Below are 15,124 nucleotides of genomic sequence, written 5' to 3'. Positions count from 1 at the left end.
TTCTTTGGAAAGTTTTGTTTTTTCTTTTTATTGTCTACTTCATATATGACTATTTTTGTTATTGAAAGTCTGCTCTTTATTAAATTATATAACGTTCACTTTTGTATAAAGTATTTTTTTCTCTGTCGCTGTAAACAAAGTCTAGCAAGGCTACATACATTCATTCACGCAACATGTCTACCTTTCAACAAATTGTATCTTGCTTTATCTTTTACCTACATGCTTTTTAAGTTAGGAGTTGTTCCAATGCAATCTAATTGACTATTAACAGTTCATTCTTTCAGCATTTTAAAGGGTTGCCTTCCTCTTCCTTCACATTCGTCGGTTTCATTACAATTTAGATGTACAAAAAAATATACAGGGTGTACGTGTTGTAATTGGGATGTTTTGTTTGTTCAAGATGGCATTCAGTTGAATTGCAACATAAACCCATTTTCGCTAAAGTATTACATTCAAAATAACTAAGATAATACTTTATTAAATCCCTAAAAGGGTAATTATAATGCCTGCTATAAACAAACATACAATAACAGTGATAAAACATACAATAACAGTGATAAAACATACAATAACAGTGATAAAACATACAATAACAGTGATAAAAACGAAGACACAACTTGCAGACTAAAAATGAAAACATAAATAACTCAATAGCTCAATAAATATTTACAGTCGTATGGAAAATACTGCACATGATTGATAAAAGTAAAGTCTGATAAAAATTTAGATACAATAAACACCAGTCGAAATGGTTTAAGTAGCACGCTTAAAATTGGCATTAAAAAGCCTGATTGCTACTGGTATAAAATAATTCGCATAACAACACGTGTCAGCGGCCGGTAGCCTCAGTCTACCCCTTCTATTGAGTCACCTGTCATCAAGTTCCTGTCTTAGTGGATGCGTAGTGTCAGTTAAGATGAGTGTCAGTTTGTTGTCGAGTCAGTCCTTGTAGATTGAGTCCAACGGCTGCTGACACGCACCAATCACTGCCCCTGCCTTCTTTATGATTTTATCCAGTCTAGAACGTACCCACATTACTTGTATGCTTCAAACTGGTCATGTCGGTTTATTACAAATATCGGTTTATTACAAATGTGCAGAACGTACAGGAAATAAATAAATTTTGCAAATATAATGACTTAAGTAACAAGAATTTCTTCTAAACAAATTCTGACTTAATTTTCAATGATCTAACAAAACTACTTGGGAAGGAAAGTTCAATTGTCTTTTGATCTTTTGATATGTACAGTCCACCGTGGATGTGTTAGAGTCCGATTTAGGACATAAACCGTAGGTCGCTAGAACTTTATTGTATTGAGGTTTCATTTAAAATTTGTCGAAATGTCAACATGCTAATATTGTCTGCTATATTAAAAGATGAAGTATTCTTTATTGATAGTCTGGCAACACCATCAAAACAGTCCAACGCCCATTCTCAGGAATATGTGTGTGTGCCTACTGTCATACTTATCTTTAACTAGGACCTGATTGTCTTGAAGTGGAAACCCTGGTCCTTGGTGAAAGTCAACCAAAAGATATGTTGACAAAAAGCCGCTGTACTTGGCCTGTATATTTAAAGTTTAAATTTCTTAGTTATATCAATGCCAATATTAATGCCCAGATACATATGGATATGCGAATGTCTGATTTGCGAATATGCCCTGCGTTCTTGGTGTGAAAATTCTAAATTATGATTCTTGTGGAAAGTCACCAGTAACCTGGAAGATAAGCACACCATTGGATCTGTAATATGACAAAACTTTTCCAGAATAAAAGTTGACATCTGACATCGACTGAATCTCAAACCACCAAACAGTGTACTGTGAATCAGCGAATGTAAACTGCTTTATGGCACATGACTTGGCGGTGATGACATCCTAAATATTACAACTGATGAATAACATCAAGTTTCCTTCCGTCGCATCTCGTCATCACTCAACAACCAAGGCGGATGTCTAAAGTTCCTGGGTATGTAGAACTACCAAAAAGAGGGTTTGGAGTGGGTTGTGGTGTCTGGAAACAGTCAATAAACATACACAAACAAAGGTTTATTAATTTGTGCCAGTGAATGAAAATATCATAAACCAAATTTAAACTGATTGCCTTCCGTAATATAAGGGTAAAGTTTTGATATTGTCATTCCTACAGACAATTGTTGGAATACAACAGAACATATGCAATAAGCTATTTTTTCTCATTTAGTGATATTTGCCCATTGCTGTTAGTGATCTCCTGGCCAACCACAACATGTAATGTGAAGCTTTATAGAACGTTGCATAGCACTCACCGTAGAAAGAGTTTTAAAGGTCAAAAAGATTGTTTCTGGTCAGAACCCATCACTTAAGTACCCCCCCCCCCCTTCCCGAGTTATATTTGTCTTCCGTAAGCCAATTCAGTCTGCAGATGAAAGGGAAAACACGAAAGTAACTCTCCCTACATTAATTGCCACCAGTTGAAGACAACTGCAAAACTAATCATGAACTAGCCTATGAGACATCTGCCCCACATACTCACTTGCTGTAAAGTACTAAATAAAACGAACAGTAACTGCAATGATAAGTAGATTGATTAACATTTGTTGAGAACATCCCTCACTTCGAACTTCGTTCGCTTATGGTATCAGAAAGAAGGCCCAAACGTCTAGCAGCAAGACTATGTATGTATCAGGTAGAAAACACAGTTATAATGCGTGAACCTTATAATATAAATACCGCCACCACCGATGGTACACACATTGGTCATAGGTCAGGGGTTGCCAGCTGGGAACGAATTCCGGACGACGTGAATCGTCGGACACAGCGTTGCACATTGACAAAACTTAAATGTAATTTCATGAATAGGATCATGGCATCGTCCTCGTTAAATCCCAGGTCCGCGTTGGTTACTGGAGCTGATCGAGGCATCGGCCTTGAACTGGTCAAGCAATTAGCTAATTTACCAAAGCCTCCTGCACATGTGTTTGCATGTGGACTCTCGCCGAGCACATCCCCGGTGAGTATGTTTGTTCTCATGATCTCAGATGGGCTCTGGAGGGGTGGGGGTGGACACATCTTAGTATATATGCCATGGAACACCAGAAATAGACAAATAAATAAACAAACAAAGTATACACTCAAACCACTATATAGTGGTACACATAAACAAACTAAAATAGATTGAAATACATGTAAAATATACGTGAGTAAATGAAAATGCCATAAATACACAATCTACCATTGTACATGTGTAGATATATAAAGACCTGTATACTTTAAACTATATTCACTACAAAAAAGTGATAAGTCTGCTGTACGGCCCCATTTATAACACGGTTTTTAGTCTCTGTTTTAAAATAAGACAATACCCACCTCAGGTTTATTGGGCAATTTGTGTGAGAAAGCTTCAGTATTTAAGCATTTCTGTTCAATTTCAAAAACAATTATATTTAATCAATTCTGCAGGGACTGAAGCAGGTTGCTGAAGACTATGCAAACGTGATGGTGCTTGAAATGGGTAAGTATTGCAGCCATTGTAGAATTACCTGTATGAGATTATTATTGATTATTGTTGGCAAAGACACCTAGATGTCGTTTAGTATGTCACGACAACTCAACAAATTGAGATTTGTAAGTGGCCTTTCACATGTACGATTAGGGCTATAACAAACTTTTAGTTACACTTCATGCCCTACATTAGTTTCTGGGCAAGATGTTTCGCTCAGACTTCCAGAATATAACACCATCATTAACCTGTATTTCGTTAGTCATGTGTACAAAGTGGTAATCAAAATCGTAGTATACATATACATACATACATACATACATACATACATACATACATACATACATACATACATACATACATACATACATATATATATATATATATATATATGACAAGTTATGATATGTTCATTTATCATTATAGATGTGACAAACACTGGCACTATTGATGCAGCAGCTAAACAGGTGGAGCAGGTCACGGGTCAGAATGGGCTAAATCTCTTGATAAATAATGCAGGTGTATTTAAAGCAGAACCCAAAATTGAAGATGTTGAAGCTGAAACCATGATGAAACTTTACAGTGTGAATACAGTGGGTGCTGCCATGGTGGCAAAGGTAATTTGTTAAAAACGACCTGATGCTAATTTCAATATGAGTAGTAGTGGTGGTGGTGGTGGTGGTGGTGGTGGTGTCGGTGTCAGTGGTGGTGGTAGTAGGCATTTACCTGTCATTGTTTTTGTAAGCAGCAGACCCAGGGCTGGTGACCTGACTATGCCTCAGATTTACAAGTAACAGCTATTATCATTGATGGTGTCTTGTGTTTCTTATATAACATGTTAATAACTAACATCTACAGTAAACAGGCAATATGTCTTTCCATTGTCTGACAGTATTTCAACTCTAATAAAGACTAAATGGAGCCTATATGTAAACAACATTGTCACATGCAATGTATCTTAAAACAGGAAAAGTTACTATGAAGACATTGTGAGTATCGAATATTAAGACATATACAGTGGTTAAAGTATATCATGTACTGCTGTTAGTATTTGTAGTGTATTTGTTTTGATTCACTCACAGACTTTTGGAAGAAGTTTAAATTGAATTGGTACTTGGTATTATTATATGAACATTATAGAAATTAATTTAAAATGTAAGACACATCTGGATAGACAAAATACCAGGAAAGGGAAAATTCATCGATAACCAATTCACAAGCATAAAAACAGGGGGTTTAGAATGTCTCTCAATGATATAACATTGCAACCACTAAAACGCCAGGTGTATAAATATAAATAAAATAAAAGGGAGTCAGCTACATATATGCACAACACATCTGAAGTATAAAAGTAAGCCATAATACTATACTCAATTCTCATTACAGCGATTTGTACCTTTAATAAGAACAGCTAGTGGATTGTTTGATGGAGAAGATGTGAATGCATCCAGAGCTGCTATTGTCAATATTTCAAGTGGTCTAGGCTCACTGAAAGACAAAAGATCGTCTAGTCTAAGTTACAGTTGCACAAAGGTATGAAAAATTGCTATGCCAATAACAAAAAATAAGCCTGTGAATGGTTAGTCAGCATTAATGCCTCAATTAGCTGTTGACATACTCATTTTTGTCTCACGTTGTTTCAACCAGGGTCACAATTTCATTCAACAACATACTTCCAGGTAACTGGAGAGTTCACGTGGCAGTTTTACACTAAAACTCTTCCTAATTAATCTTGTAAAGTACAAAATGAAACTGTCCACCATCTTGTTAACTATCACAATCACTCTCTTCATCAACTCCCACCCGCATGGATTGTCACACACATATGACTTTATTTTTGCAACTATTTATTAAACTACATACAAATTTCATCTATACCTTGTCTGGGACTCGAACCTGATACCAAGCTGTCGTTATACGTAGTCTTTGAACACTATGTCCAGAAGCAATTTATGAAGGTTACAGTTTATATGATCATTTTGTTCATTAACATGATAAGAAGTAAGTTTACAGTTGTTATGTCTCAGAATTGCATGATAAGAATGACATCCTGCTGTTGAAAAAAAAGACTATAAACATTACCGAATTTGAATTATAACTTTTGTTATACTATGGGTCTTGTGAGTTTGATGGATTTAACAAACATTTGCCACAGGAGTGTGATGTGCAGTCAATTAAACTGACAAGCAACCATAGTATGAATATAGGTTGTTGAGCTTCATAATCTGTAAGTTACAAGCTGCAGGTGTCATGTAACCATATCTGGCGGTAGGAGGATACTAGTTACAGTCTTGCAGTGTGAATATTAATGTGTTGTCATTGCATAATTTTCTTGAAATGGCAATGTACTTTCTTTGACACTTTCTGATATTAAAGAATAATCATGTGCAATTGAAATATGACAGCTGGTGGCATGCCATTGAATATCAGCTACAAATTAAGGGACATTTCAAGCAATGTCCAAGTTTGAAGTGATTTTTTTTAAATGATACTTTATGATACATTTAAGATTTCAGTTTGACTTTACTGTAAAGTCCCAACATTTCACCATCGTTGTTCAGAATTCTGATACGCTATATAAGTTTTCATGGATGAACTGCTTCTGTAGGTATATATGACAAAGCACGTTAACTTATAATATCCGTCTGTTTTTATTTATTTTCAGACTGCCTTGAATATGTTGACCAAAGACCTTGGCCTACAGCTGGCAGCGGATCACATCCTGACGATGAGTATCAACCCTGGTTGGGTGGGGACTGATATGGGAGGTCCCAATGCCAATCTATCACCACAGGAGTCGGTACACAGCATTATCGATGTTATTAGCACAAGAACAAAAGAGCATTCCGGGTTATTCTTCCAATTCAATGGTGAATTGATTCCCTTTTAAATCTACAAGTGGTCATTACCCAAAACATAGACCCAACTCCAAACCTTATTATACAGGGTTAGAAGATGAAAAGAAGAGGCCAACTATGAGACTTTCTATTTTGCAATTCTTACCACTTTTCTATAGTAAACCGCGGACAATGCTGGCGAAATGTCAGCATCAACAAATATACGCATATACGCGAAAATTTTGGAATCACTTCGAAGACATATGTTAATCATAACAGAGCGCATATGTCTCATAACGTTTGTTGATGTAGCTTACAATTTGTTGTGAATAATTAGCATAATTAATGATTTTCGATAATTATGCTATATCATGCTTCAATTTCAATGTAATTTAGTTCAGACGTTAATCGTAACAAATCGCTTATGTCCTATAACGTTTTTTGATGGAGCTAACAGTTTTAATTAATAATTTGTACATTTGATGATCATCTGTAATTCAATTTTAATATGATTTAGTAACCACAACTTCAAATATAGACTCAACATAATACATGAAACACATAGTTATCTTGTCTTTATTGTTGAATATTAATATTATGATGGAAAAGTGAGCCAACGACCCTGCATCTCATCCTTAACTTGGAATATCCATCAACCATAACAAATCATATGTATTTGATATAGTTCATGTACTTTTTAATTGTTGTATACAATTTTATCTATAATCATTTTTATAATTAATGAGGCAATATATATCTTTTGAATGAAAGCTTTAAATTTCAGATAATTTAGTACATGAATTGATGGTAAAGAAGTACACGTGTCACTTAAAGCTTGGTGTTGTAACTGATAAGCTATATGGTTAATTTGCATAATCAATGATTTTTTAATAATTAGGAAATATGTTAACTATGCAAGCGTCAAATATTAGTGTATCATATAATATCGTATAATTAATTTTCCAATGAAGCGTGTGTCATGTATAATACCTATTTCAACAATATATGTAGACCGACAAATCTATTGTTTTGCCATTACGGAAGGCATTCACTTTACATCTGGTATACCTATGAACCTAGAGCCCATGGACATTTTATTCTCGTACTTTCCTATAGATTGGTATTCTGTATCCTGTTTGACACCATGTATTGAGAAGTAGTTATCTCCAGTTTTCTTACACTCTTTTTAAACGGGTCATCAAGTGATGTGAACGTTTCCACGTGTTTGTATGATTATAGCTTCACTTAGCGCCCAATAACGTTAACAGTCGTGCATAAATAATTTACTGAGCAATGGCTTCTAGTTCCATAAAGCATGAAAATGTGATATATATATATATATATATATATATATATATATATATATATATATATATATATATATATATATATATATATATATATAATTATTATATAGGTCAATGAAATAAATTATCTACGTTTGTGTTAATATATCACCCAATCCATGATATGTAATAAATCCTCATTGACATGCTACTTCATAAATTCCTATATCTGTTGATTCACTACTTTATGATAATATGACGCCATGTGATTTTATTGTATGTGTAGGATTATGCACAGACTGACACATAGATGATATTTATCATATTTATCACGATTTTAGCTTCTTTTTGGGAAAGTATTATATAGATTTTTGTTCCGTGCCCGAGAGATTAAACGATGCACGTAAACTAATAATATCAATTCACATTGCTGTAGTTACAATATAGTTTATATGTGATATATATTTAAGAAGTCTCGACCGTCGGATCTAGGAAAATTACAAAACGTTAGAAATGTTTGCAATGAATCTATCGTTTTTACATCAGAATTTTCCAAGACCAGTACAATGATATGTGAAATAAAGTTTAATTCATGTAGCTATTTTTAATAACAACGATAATGCAATTTTGTGACGGACGTCCAAAATAGCTTCGAAAGTGTATAAATATTATGACTAGCTGTGTAAACCTGTGGAAATTATCAATTAACATATCGTATGACAAGCTGTCATTGAATCTGCTAATAAATACTACTAACAAAGCCAGACCTGACATGGCAGCATGTGGCACGACGTATTCAATAAACTCCGGGTATTAAAAAATATGTTTAGTTCAGTCATATTCCGGTGCGAGGTACAGGTCAGCAACGAATTCGACATGCAGGGTTTGAAACAGTCTTGATTAATTGTTTCACGTTCTACCTTTCCCATCTCCTTTCAATCCACACATTCTGCGCCGAGTTATCATGGTGGCAATGGAGGACTCCAGTTGCCGTAGTTACTGTCAGCTGCTGGGCCACAACAAATACCCTCTATACGTATCTGTGGTTACAATGCTACTTCTCACGTGCAGCTCAATGAGTAGGCAAGTATCCGGCGATTACATGTGATGGCTTTGTTTAAATATCCATCGTATCTTGACAGGATTTTATATTCACAATTGCGAAAAAAAACTGTTACTAATAGTTCGCATGTTAATACATCTTGAGTATGATTTGTAATAATTTATGATTTGTTGTTAGTATGTTATTAGTATAATTTGTAACGTTACATGTATTGGGAAATCGCTTGAAATGTTTAATTGCTTTCCGTGTGAAAAGTATACTTGAGAGTAAATTACAGGAAAAAACAGTAAACACAAGACCGTATCAATGGGAATGGGTGTCACATTTATATGTCGTATTGGATTTTGGTGCATTGCAAATTATTTTGATTGATTGATTTTGGTTGATTGATTCATTGATATAAATGATTAGCCATCAAATAGCTCCAAAACAAACAATATTATTGTTTGACCACTTAAGATTATATTGCATTACGTAATCGTATTTAACTGGTGGATAAGCCTGGACAGGCCTTTCTGTTATAACGACAGCAACATCTGTTTACGCTTTTCGTCAAATAAAATATTTTAGTTGTAAAGTGTACATACGTTCAAGAATGTTGCAGTTTGTTGACGCTTTGTCGTATAGAATTTGTTGATATTTGTATAGAGCCAACATTCACCATTTAAATGATTCAAAAAATCGGTTTGAAACTCTAACCCGGAACTGATTATAATTTCGCACGTAAAAACTTTAAAACTATTCGTTAGCCAAATCATCGTAAGCAGTGTCAGTCTTTGCATTATCGCTTCCGTTACGTCCGTTAATTATTTTGGTGGTGGGGATTGTTGCAAAATTATCTAGCACACGAACAGAGGACATGTAGTATATCAATGGGTATTTGTTAGATGAAAATGTCATGATTATTCAGTGGTGTCAATATCGCCCTTCAAACGATAGCCGTAAAATGCTTGACACTAACTGATAACTGAAAAACCGTATAATAAGATCCTTGGCTTAATAAAAATTGAAAAAAATTGTGCTCAGTGACAACATATATTACGGTGCTGTTATGTAGGAAAGAAAGACATCCAACGTAATCGGATATATTATTTCGCAGCCATATTGTTAAAAAGCTGTAAGGCTGCTTGGTTTGTGCTCCAGCCATAAAATGCTATGCTGTCGTCCGAGATATGTGTCACATGGTATCGAGAGAAAAATTAATCTCATTGTAAAATGTTTACTTATGAAACATGTAAACACGTTTTTTCTAATCAAAACAAGTTACCGTGCGTGTATACTAGGTGAAATTGAAATTATGAGTTCAGATCCCAATCCTTTTTTTTATTTCATGCCTTTTAAAATATTTTGCTATTTTTTAACAATGATTTATAGGTTTGTCCTCGTGGCGACCAATGTACCCATGGCAAATGATATTCATTTTGGCGACAGGGTTTGCAGACCTATCACTATGGCAACTGAACACGATCGAATGCGAAATAACACGTGTACCATGGATGCATCGTTGTAAGTATTATAGTCTGCAAACCAATACAATCATGTGTGACATGCTTGTATAATATATTCTGAGATTGTAACTTATTTTGCTCGCCAATATGTGCTCTATTGTATAACAGATTAATAACAATGACCCAATTAAAATGCAGTACATTATATCTTAGGTTTCATCCAACAGCTGACGTAAAATAAATATGTACATTAGAAAATGACTAACCAGTCAACTAGTAACTAGTACCATACATACATACATACATACATACATACATACATACATACATACATACATACGTACGTACGTACGTACGTACGTACGTACGTACGCACGAACGCACGCACACACACACACACACACACACACACATACATACATACATACATACATACATACATACATACATACATACATACATACATACATACATGAATTGTGATATATGTGCGCGTGCACGCTGCTATGATTTTCTATGTGTATAACTATATGTTTAATATTCACAGATGTGAAGGTTCCACCAAGTCAGCAGAATGTGAGTGGTACTACACTGGTACTGGTTATGAATATCAATTACTAGCTGGACCATTATTTAATGTCATCTTTAGTTTTACTGGAGTACCTGTTGGACTAATTCTAGAAAGGAACAGAAACAACAGAAAGAATGTGATAGCTTTGTGTGCTATTTTATGGAGTTTAATGGTTGTGTTTGGAGGACTTGCTACACAGTATTGGCATCTAGCTGTTACTAGACTAGCTGTTGCCTTCTTGTGAGTATTTCAAACCACTGCAGAACTTGTCTAGCAATTGCTTCAATCTGGGCAACAGTTTTCCAGTGGCAAACATTAGAAATTCGTGTGATGGTGTCAGTCAGTGGTTGTTTACGACGAGCGATTGATTTTGAATGCAATTTGACTTGAGTTCACAAAACATTTGTTTCGACGGTGTCATCTATGTGACTCCGCTGCTTTGTTCACTTTTCTTAAACATGAAATGCGCCTCGGAAATAAAATCTTTAATCATGTTGTTACTTTGTACATGGACACTCCTACCTATTGTGGAGTCATCGTGCTATATTTTTTTAATTGAAGTCAAAATGATTTCAAATTTTAATTTTAGTCATTTTAGAATCCAATATTGCTGCCGAATACTGTGTTAAAAATAACAAGACCGTGAACCTCAAAATTTCTTTCATTATTTCAAAAAGAACAAAGAACAAACGTTCATATGGCTAAGTTTGAAAAGAATCGAAGAACTTTGATTTTCAGTGTAGTTTATCTCTGAAGCACATGCTACCTTCATTGCATAGAAAACATAGTAATTAATGTTAAAAGATTTATGATTCCACGTTATAATAAACATGTTATAGTGGGAGGGCTTATAGCTTGTCATGCTTCACACCATACATACTTACCAGTGAAGTCAAAGGATTAAGTAGTGTGCAAGCTATATATATGTATATATATATATATATATATATATATATATATATATATATATATATATATATATATATATATATATATATATATATATATATATATATATATATAAAGAGAGTAATTCAAAATAAATCAATATGTTTTCTCGCAGTGAAGCGCCATTTACAGCCTTTGCAGTAAGTCTCTTGTCCAGTTATTTTTCACAGGTAAGGACCCTAAAGTCCAAATTGTGAAAGTAAAATTGACAGGCCTTGTGGATGTTTTAAAATATATGGTATTCAGTCCAGATTGAAACAATTTCTTTTATTTAATATTATATCATTTGTTTCACATATAGGAAAATCAATTACATATATTATTCTATGTACATGCTCCACGCCGAATCATAATATTTAATTATCACGAGTTACTAAATGAGATCAGTAGCATTGTATTGAGGAAAAATATCGATTGTGGCTGATTTTTTGGATGTACCTAGAAACTATTGACACTCGAACCGTATACAAATTCATTATGAGTAAACTTATTAACTCTTTAAATATGATGATTTTATACTCATTTCATGACACAAGTCAACTCATTTCTGTCAAGGTTAAGATCAAGACAAATGGTATTTCCCATTAGAATATATAACTTTGACCGTAGACAGTTTATGTCTTTTTGTGTGTTAAACCAAGTAAACAGTATTCTGAAGCTGTTCTAAAAGCAACCAGGGTCATAGGTATGGTTTAAGAAGCTTCGTACCAGGGATGTGATTATACGTCTATATAAACATTTTGTCTGGTCAAATCTAGAATAAGAATTTCAAGCATCGGCTCCATGGTTAAAGAAAGACATTGCTTCTATTGAGAAAGCTGAAAGACGATTAACTAAGAAAATAACAGAATGTCACGGCAAAACATACATTGAAAGGCTTGATATGCTTGAACTTACTACTCTGGAGACTCGATGCATCAGAGAGGGGGGGGGGCACGATAGAGGTTTATAAGATATTGAACAACATTGATAACTGCTCAGTTACCTTGACAAAGAGTTTGTACACTGCAGCAAAGGGACACAACTATAAACTATAAAAACCACCCGCAAAACTAGATATACGAAAATATTGAATTTCCGTATATCTAGCTGTGCGAACTGGGAATGCATAATTCATTCCCAGTTCGTATCAGAAATGAATGGAACGCTTTGCCGAACCATGTAATCAAGACATGTCAAAGCACACACATGACTTTAGGGACATTGATCTGCATTTTGGCGCGACTAACAGGATCTGAGGGATTTCATTATCTATAAAAAAAAAATATCCATCCCTGAACTGAACTGAACTCTGGTTTAATTCGGTCACTTGCCTAATGTACAATGATTTTTTGCATAACCCCAGTCCCCCCCCCCCCCCCAAGGAGACTAACAAATATATGTATAAACTATTGGCTGATTGGAAAATGACTTTAAAATTTGTAACCCTCAAAACCAAGAATATCAGTTTGTTTGATTGGCTGGTTGTTGTTATCCCTGATGCACCCATGACATTTGTGTTGCCCAATTTTGTTCAGTTAAATGTATTGGTATATTTTATCAATTTTTAATAACTGTAACATTTTCTTACAGGAACTAAGGGCCTTTGCTTTAAGCATATTTACATCAGGGTTACATATTGGTTTCAGTATGGCATTCCTCGTCAAGTTAGTAGCCAATGATTACGGATGGAGGAGGGCATATCTAGCAACTGCCATACCAGGCTTGACCTTAGGCATAATTACATATGTGACCATCAAGGAACCATCTCGAGAGGTATACTACAGATATTTACACACACACACACACACACACACACACACACACACACACACACACACACACACACACACACACACACATATATATATATATATATATATATATATATATATATATACACACACACACACGTATACGTTTTTCGACTTATGTGTGGATAATATCTCTCTCTCTCTCTCTCTCTCTCTCTCTCTCTCAAAAGCGCTCTACAAAACTTTTTGGCGAGCGCGAAGATGTCACAAAACAGATACGTAGTATGGATATGATGAAATTGGAGATAATTAACATGTAAGCAACTATTGACATTTTTATCTTTAATAGCTCGCGCAGAAACAATCTATTAGACCTTACAAAGGTAAACGTACGCCAGAACAGACGTTATTACCCGCACCACTACTCAATCCACTTTACATTACATTGGTCCTAGCAGCTGCGGCAAGATGTGGTGGAGGACGTGTGTATGGATACAATATCAACAATTACATTCAGCATTATTACCCCGGGTATCCAACTGAACTGTATTTGAGTTGGATACCAGCTTGCATGGGAATAATCTCATCTTCAGTGGGAGGCATATGGGCTGATAGAATGGTCATGAGTTCGAAAGGATATGTTGGTAGAATTGGAGTTCTCTTGATTGGTGTGGTGAGTGTCATGTACTGTTTTACCTTCATTTGTAAAATATGATTGTACTTAGATTTGTTATCATTATAAAGTTTATTATGCTTTTTATACCTGAACGAATTGTCAACGTCACGCATCTCAGGCTACTAAAAGGTATTGCGTAGCTTATTTATTGTAGCATCTTGGAATAGTAGGCCTAATAGAAAGTGTTTGAATATCCATCATGCAAAAAAATTGTAGACACTCCGATACTGACGTGAAAGACACGTTGTTGTCTAGTTTGCTCTATTGGCGTTAAGATAGTGCATAGTATACTGCATTTGTGCCAAGTTTGAATGACATTGGTCTGTACAGACTGAAATATATGGATTTGCAGTAACCGTCGGTCCAACAGAACCCAAATAGTGCCCCTTTTCCTTCTGGCGTTACTAATTGAAACCTCAAACCACTAGAGTTGAAACCTAAGAATGCAAGATATAGAAATACACATTCTTTAAATATAGGAATAGTGTTTCTAAGTCATGGAGTTACCTTCACCATGTACTAGACGTTGTAGTCATGGTAAGGTTATATAATATCCACGCATCTTCAAACTCCAAAATGGATACTTTCGGACAGATTTGTCATTTTTTTTATTCTCCTTGAATAAGGCTTTCGTAAGGTCATCCTTGTCAATCATAGTGACAAAACTGATAATTTTTTTCTTCTATTTTTTCATTCAATGCTAGACATTCCCAGTACCAGCTGCGCTGCTGGCACTATACACACCTCCGCCATGGTGCTTCATTGCAATTCTCGTGGGAGCATTTTTCCACGATCTGATAGGAGGAATCATTTCAACGGTAATTGTTGAACAAGCTCCACCAGGACGTCAAACATCTGCTATGACATTCTTTGTCTTCGCTATCAATATGCTTGGTGGAAATTTGACTCTACTGGTCCCTGCGCTAAGGTCCATTTTTAATTGGCAAATCTCCATGTTGATACTCTGGCCAGGGTCGTTTGCTGTCTCTGCAATTTTATTTAAATGGTCGTTAAGACTTGCAGAAAAGAGAGTAAAGACGCCTTCAATACTTTTGAATGGACATAGTAGTATATATGCATAA

General features: G+C 35.0%; 2 protein-coding genes across 2 annotated transcripts; both read left to right on the top strand.

Annotated features, from left to right (window-relative positions):
- The first annotated feature begins 2,761 nt into the window (after nt 1-2,761).
- Nucleotides 2,762-6,785, top strand: LOC144441391 (C-signal-like). Its single transcript, XM_078130957.1, has 5 exons — nt 2,762-2,991; nt 3,441-3,492; nt 3,907-4,097; nt 4,867-5,013; nt 6,146-6,785. The coding sequence occupies exons 1-5, from the start codon at nt 2,833-2,835 to the stop codon at nt 6,368-6,370; spliced, it is 774 nt and encodes a 257-aa protein (XP_077987083.1). The 5' UTR covers nt 2,762-2,832; the 3' UTR covers nt 6,371-6,785.
- Nucleotides 6,786-8,368: 1,583 nt separating this feature from the next.
- On the top strand, nt 8,369-15,124 carry LOC144440684 (uncharacterized). The gene is made up of 7 exons (XM_078130069.1): nt 8,369-8,686; nt 10,041-10,172; nt 10,662-10,925; nt 11,749-11,803; nt 13,206-13,388; nt 13,716-14,039; nt 14,747-15,124. Exons 1-7 carry the CDS (start codon nt 8,568-8,570, stop codon nt 15,122-15,124), a joined length of 1,455 nt encoding a protein of 484 aa, XP_077986195.1. The 5' UTR covers nt 8,369-8,567.

The sequence above is a fragment of the Glandiceps talaboti genome, chromosome 10 (genome assembly GCF_964340395.1).
Source record: "Glandiceps talaboti chromosome 10, keGlaTala1.1, whole genome shotgun sequence".
Lineage (NCBI taxonomy): Eukaryota > Metazoa > Hemichordata > Enteropneusta > Spengelidae > Glandiceps > Glandiceps talaboti.
Note: the sequence above shows the minus strand (reverse complement) of the source record. Positions and strands in the feature narration are given on the sequence as shown.

What these genes read in the sequence shown, in the direction of transcription:
- LOC144440684 (XM_078130069.1), top strand. Translation starts at nt 8,568, where the DNA reads ATGGTGGCAATGGAGGACTCCAGTTGCCGTAGTTACTGTCAGCTGCTG. An exon ending in TGTCCAGTTATTTTTCACAG is followed by an intron (nt 11,804 to 13,205) that starts GTAAGGACCCTA and finishes ATTTTCTTACAG; the next exon opens with GAACTAAGGGCCTTTGCTTT. An exon ending in TCAAGGAACCATCTCGAGAG is followed by an intron (nt 13,389 to 13,715) that starts GTATACTACAGA and finishes TATCTTTAATAG; the next exon opens with CTCGCGCAGAAACAATCTAT.
- LOC144441391 (XM_078130957.1), top strand. Translation starts at nt 2,833, where the DNA reads ATGAATAGGATCATGGCATCGTCCTCGTTAAATCCCAGGTCCGCGTTG. An exon ending in TCTCGCCGAGCACATCCCCG is followed by an intron (nt 2,992 to 3,440) that starts GTGAGTATGTTT and finishes TCAATTCTGCAG; the next exon opens with GGACTGAAGCAGGTTGCTGA. An exon ending in TAAGTTACAGTTGCACAAAG is followed by an intron (nt 5,014 to 6,145) that starts GTATGAAAAATT and finishes ATTTATTTTCAG; the next exon opens with ACTGCCTTGAATATGTTGAC.